The sequence below is a fragment of the Alnus glutinosa genome, chromosome 2 (genome assembly GCF_958979055.1).
Source record: "Alnus glutinosa chromosome 2, dhAlnGlut1.1, whole genome shotgun sequence".
NCBI classification, from domain to species: Eukaryota; Viridiplantae; Streptophyta; class Magnoliopsida; order Fagales; family Betulaceae; genus Alnus; species Alnus glutinosa.
This window is the reverse complement of record NC_084887.1, coordinates 36,752,161-36,758,394: the sequence shown is the minus strand read 5'-3', so window position 1 is coordinate 36,758,394 and position 6,234 is coordinate 36,752,161. Positions and strand designations below refer to the sequence as shown.

Sequence of the window (6,234 nt, the reverse complement as noted above, 5' to 3'; positions counted from 1 at the left end):
GGTAGCTCAATCGGCTAGGAACTACGCCTCATGAAGTGGAAGTCACTAGTTCGAATCCCCATTTCCCCTCTTGTGTGGACATGTACAAAAAAAAAATCAAATCAAATCAAAAGACAACTTACTTACATAGCCTTATGACAAAAAGAGACTATTTAAAAGTCCGGTTGATTGCTTCTTTCTGTGAACGGAAACATCATAAAAGTTTTTTTTTTGGTTAAGTGAAACATTATAAAAGTTTTAGTCGGCTTGGGCATGTGACTGACCAATCAGTAGGACCATTGAATTTGTGGCCAACTCACCAATGTATTAGCAAATAAGTGGCCTTTTGTCAGTTCTTGCCTACTTTAGCAGCATATCTATCAAGAGATTTAACACATATCTAATGATCAACAGACTCAACTGCAAGCCACGATAGCTTTTTGAACACAAACAATAAGCTTGCAATCCAGAATTTCAACTCAAAGTTGCAAGAATTTTCAGAAGGCAACACAGAGAAGTTAAAGCTAGCTTTCGCAGTTTGGACACCACACAGTTTTTTCATGCTATGTCACCTTAGATTCAAGTACCCCAGCATGCAAAAGGCAACAGGAACTGATATACCAGAATCCAGTTCTTATGGTACGGTTCCCAACATCAACTCTTTACTTTGTCACAAGGTTTCTACTTTGTGTTTCCTGTTTATTTGAAAGATAAGCTTAGATATATTTTTTTTTTGGTCAATAAAAGAAGCTTATAGTTGTGCATATAGTAAGTTTACAATCTGTAAAGACCAGGTTACTCTAACCTGGAAGGTTAATGAAATCATATGAAACCTCTAGGAAACAGTATTTTAGTGATAAAAGTTTACAAGAATATGTTTTACTTGATAGGAAGATGTCAACTTTCTGAAATTTTGAAATCCATATCTTACATACAAGCAGAATGTTAAGGTAAAATATTTTTTCTTTTGTCAAGGTAACTTCTTCTTTTGCAGTTAAATTTTTAGCTCATTCACTTATTCTTTTAAGTATCGATATATACAATCAGCATCCACCTCGATCAGAACGAAAACCAAAAGAAGAAGTTGTGACATTTTCTAGTTTTCTTTTCCACCAGTACATCCTGTTTACTAAAAATCAGTTCAACCTTTATGGTTGTGTAGGCTTTTACTCCTTAAGTTTTAAATACTTAAAAAGGGTTACAATGGATAAGAATTTTGATACTTGTTTAACAGTCCTAGATTTTCTAGACCAAAGCAATGGTACAAAATGTTGTCTCCCTCTTAAAACAGAGAAATAATAAACTAAATTTCAGAGGCAAGCAACAGTTTATTCATAAGGCAAGACTCACATAATATAATTTCTTAACCTGGCATTAATCATCTTTAAGATGCCCTGATTTCTTTAATTTGGTTAAAAAAATCCTATTCTAAACTCAAAATTGTATCTCACATGCACACAAAAGAAATTACAACTGCAACTGCAACTGCAAAACAATGTAAGCAAATAATACAACCTTTTAATTGCAGAATAAAAGCTCTACCAGAAACTAAAGCAACAATAGTCGCAGACAAATACGCACATAAATTTCAATTTCTTACAGGGTAGGGAAGAAACTAATGTCTACTATTTAAAGTTAAGACACTTTTGTACATTTGTCAAGAAGAAAGAAAGACTGATTAATAATCTGTATTCCAATTCATATTAGATAGTCAATGAAAAATAACTTGAACATTTAAAATGGGTTTACAATAATTGAATCAGAGTCTATGAATTAGAAAGGTTGAGTTCATGCGAGATAGGTATAGAAATAATGAAATCAATAAATTACACCAGGAAGTCCCCTCCCCCTTTTCCCCTGTTGTTATTCAGAAAATAAATAAATAAATTACACCGGGAAGTCCCCTCCCCCTTTTCCCCTGTTGTTATTCAGAAAATAAATAAATAAATAAATTACACCAGGAAGTTCCCTCCCCCTTTTCCCCTGTTGTTATTCAGAAAATAAATAAATAAATAAATAAATTACACCAGGAAGTCTCCTCCCCCTTTTCCCCTGTTGTTATTCAGAAAATAAATAAATAAATTACACCAGGAAGTCCCCTCCCCCTTTTCCCCTGTTGTTATTCAGAAAATAAATAAATAAATAAATTACGCCAGGAATGCAATGAAGTGAGTTAAGTAGTCAGTTATATGGGCATAGCAAGCAGATATAGCAAAGCAGAAAGTAACTTGTTACAGGTGGCACTGTAGAGTAAAACAAGATACATTCCTGTTAAAGTGTATATCTCAGACTGATCATCTAGTTTGTAGGATCCAAACAAAAAATGTAGGAATTTTATTGGCAGTGCACGACCTGTACTTGTTGCTTTTACAGCAGTTTAGATCATCTCATTGCCCTAAGAAACCAAAAAGTCTCTTGTAACAACCTTCCCCTAAAAGTAAATTAGAACATGCAAATAGACAAGTGCCTTTTCAGCATGGTGTTTAGTGTAACTCAGGGTCATCACCAAACAACACTCTATAGGAAGTGACTGATTTTGGTAAAAGAGAAACAAATAGAGGACATATTTCCCATAAAGAAAAATTTCCCAAAATATATTCAAAATTAAATGTACATTCTATTTATGAGTCAATGTGGTGCTACTCACTCCAACAGCTAAATATGACATCATCAATTTCACAAAGAGGCACAATCAACGGTGATCTGTATGTGTCCGGCACAGCATTCCTTTAACATGATTGACATGTGATTAAATAGTGTCAAAAGCACAACACACAGTTGACAGGTTGGGACACAGTTGTTTCCTTTAATCTGATAAAAAATATAATTCTAGAGAATAATATAACAAGAACAGAGTAAGAAGACAAGGAAAAGGAGGATATGATACTAAATGGGAACAGTATATATAGCATAAAAAATATGACATTTTAACGATTCCTTTTCATTCTCCCTAAATTGACTACAGATGAGAAAATTTTCAGGCTGATGAAATACCAAGTCAAGCAGAAATGGGGATCTCAGAGGATGAAAAGCAGCCCCAGAGAGGTGAAAAATTTGAGGTTGTAGAAGAGACAGGAAGTGAGATAGAAGAAGTCACCGAAGAGACAAAGGAAAGGGTAATACAGGATAACAAAAACCATGACACAGTAGATGTTATCGGAACCAGTTCACAGAAGGCAACGACTGAAGAGGCAAACCTCAATGTTGAAGGATACAGGACTTTGAAGGATGAGAGCACCCTTGACCAAAATGTTGAAGTAACCTCAAATCCACAAGCTTCCTTTAAAGAAATCCCACAAAGTATTGAAAAAGAGATGAAGGGTGCACAGAAAGATGAGGCAGGAGAGACACAGGTGGACAAAAGTGGTTATGAAGAATTAAGTGAACAAGTTATCAGCACATTTGAGGCAACCGTGGGTCAAAATGATAAAGCTTCAGTTCATAACCCTGATTTGACAGTTGAAAGCTTAAACACGAATGTTGAAACAGTGACTGATCCATGTACCAAAGCCGAAACCATAGTCAAATCCTCTACCACTAACACCATACTCTTTCAAGAAGAACTTGGAGAAACAAATTTGAAAGGCGTAGAGAACAAAGAAGCTGAGAATTACTCTGATTTGGTGGCCGAGGAAAAGGGTCCTGAAGCAATTAGGCCAAGTGAAGAGATAGGAAATAAGAAGGATGAAAAAGATAATGTCATGTGTGATAGCATTGAAGATGCCTCCTTTTCAACTGTAGCAGAAAGACCAGACACTCAGAATGATGAAGAAGCAGCCTTGGATATTGGAGATGGTGCTGAGGACAAGCTTGAAGGGTCATCTCTCACCCTAGAAAAATACACAGCAAGCCAACAAGAAGATGGACCCAAAGTAGAAGAGAAGACTAAAGAGGCCTCCAGTGCTGAATGCGAAGAGAAAAACCAAGAAACAACTGAATTAAACAAGCAAGAGAAATATGCGACTCCAGTTGAAGATGAAATGCAAAAGAATAACAGCTCAGATACACCCTTCGTCAAAGAAGAGATGCACTTGCAGGAAGTAGACAATTCTGATATATTCAAACTAGACCCTAAAATTGGGGTGGAAAATATTGTCATGGATAGTACAAAAGAAGTTATAAACCAAGCTGAAAGCTATGAGAAAATTGTACAAGCTGATGGCTCTGCAAGTGAAAGGGGCAAAGATTTTGAAAATTATGGCAAAAAGCCCAATGCTTTCTCCATGGCATGCAAGGAAGGTATACAGAGCAAAGGTGAGGACCTGGATAGAGCAGAGGCTTCAGCAGGGGAGAAGAGAGATAACGAAGGATTTACTGCTGCAGTGACTGAAGATAACATCAGCAAAACAGAACCCATCGAAGCCATTGAGCACAGCAAACTGGCATCGACAGAACACGGGGGAAGCCCTGAGCTTAGCTTATTGCAGCAAAATGAACCTGAAAAGGAGAAGCCTGGAAGACCATTGAAAGTGATTTCTGAGGAGATTGAAACAGCAGTTTCAAGAGAAAATGTTGAATTTGAAAATCCAGAAGATAGCTCCAAGGAGAAAAGGAAGGATGACAAACCAACTGCTACTTATGATATCAGCGGACATGAAATTCCTGGGCAAAAGGTTAGATTTACCTTCTCTTTCTTTTTCTTTTTTCAATTAGAAGGTTGGGAACTTCTTCAATTTGTTTGATCAGAATGATATATTCTGGACCCCATTTTTGGAATTTTATTTTCATGTCACTGAAGTAAATAGTTCTCTCTCCATAGATGATGAAGATTTCTCTGATGTTCTATTTTGGCCGCAGAATCTCCCGCTGATTGATTCAAATGAGAAGACTGAAAGTGCAGAAGATGAAATTCCAAACAATAATGCCAATGATTTACATGTTAGACATTCATTGGTTGAAGAAACAGGACAAGTGGAAGGCAAAAGAACTGATGAACAAATTCACAAATCAGATGGAATCTCTGTACATGAGAAAAAGCAACTTGCAAATGCATCTGAAGCATACAAAAGCACAGAAAGCACAATATCAGATCATACAAGTACAGAAGGGACAGTAAGAAAGGAAATGATTTCAAAAACAAGTGAAAATATCAAGGAACTTGAAACAGTTCACAGACTGGACTCTGAAGAAAAGATAGAGGTCAAAGTGGCTGAGCTGAACATACCAGAGGTGACAAATAACGAAGAAGCTATTGATACAGAGATACATCGAACCACAACAAAAAGTGAGTAGTTTCAAAACTTCAACCATTGTTTTCTTTTACATAATTCAAAACTTCAACAAATTTTAAAGGTTACATAAAGCAAGTGGATCACAAGCTTTTGGCTGCAGCACGTAGGATCTCAATAGAGTGATAATGGACACTAAAAAGTGACACTAAACTCCAATACAGGGGAGTTGATCACCAAACAATTTATATCCTGTATAGATATTTATACTTGACAAAAGAATTTTATAACTTTTGATGCTTCAGCAGCAAGGATGGGGGCCATACTTCAATAAGGATGCACCATATTTCTCTTTCCCAGTAAACTGAATTGAACATTTATTTCAGTTAAACATGCTCATGCTTATCACCATTCAAAAGTTTTCCTATTGGGTAACTATAATCAACAAAGTAATTTCATAACAAGTAGTCCTTAGCAGGATATCTGGGACCTAACTTCTATAACTATACACCACGTCTGTTTTCCTCATTGACTGGAAGAAAGAACGGCATCAGTAAGCCATACACCTGCTTATAAGCAGTCAAAAAGTTTGCCTCTATGTTAATGTTCTCTATCCATAAACTGCACCAGAAAGTTCACAGCCTCATGAGTACTTCAGTAACGCCAGTCACTATAACTGCTGACAAAGTATCTGGCTACAGAAAACATATATGTATTCACCACTCAACGCGTAGGCATGTGTGGTGTTTTTGTGTGTGTGTGTGGGGGGGGGATTGTGAGTGTGGAGAGAGGGAGAGAGCAGCTTGATCTGGAAATGATGGCCCTCAAACATCTAATGCAGGTAATGATACTGAAGAAGGTTTACTTGAAGATGACACAACTAATGTCTACAGCACTGTACGCACTGGAGATGAGGCTGCTAAGATTCGGGTGGAAAGTCTTAAGGAAGCAGCATCAAAATTCAGTGGTGAAGATGAGAAGAATAATGTTATAGAGGAAGAGGTTTGACTGCAATTTATAATTTATAATTAGATACATACATGCATGCATATATATATGTGTGTGTGTGTGTGTCCATGTATTCACA

General features: G+C 36.5%; 1 protein-coding gene across 7 annotated transcripts in view; it reads left to right on the top strand.

Moving 5' to 3' along the window:
- The first annotated feature begins 340 nt into the window (after window positions 1-340).
- The window catches only part of LOC133859890 (uncharacterized), a 28,580-nt gene continuing 22,686 nt past the window's right edge, over window positions 341-6,234 (top strand). For 6 of the 7 annotated variants that reach the window (XM_062295462.1, XM_062295458.1, XM_062295457.1 and 3 more), the window contains exons 1-4: window positions 341-618; window positions 2,961-4,592; window positions 4,777-5,203; window positions 5,989-6,149. In XM_062295462.1, the coding sequence (XP_062151446.1) occupies window positions 616-618; window positions 2,961-4,592; window positions 4,777-5,203; window positions 5,989-6,149 (2,223 nt within the window). In that variant the 5' untranslated portion in view covers window positions 341-615. Of the gene's footprint in view, window positions 619-2,944; window positions 4,593-4,776; window positions 5,204-5,988; window positions 6,150-6,234 lie in introns of all 7 variants that reach the window. The other variant, XM_062295459.1, reaches the window with a different exon arrangement.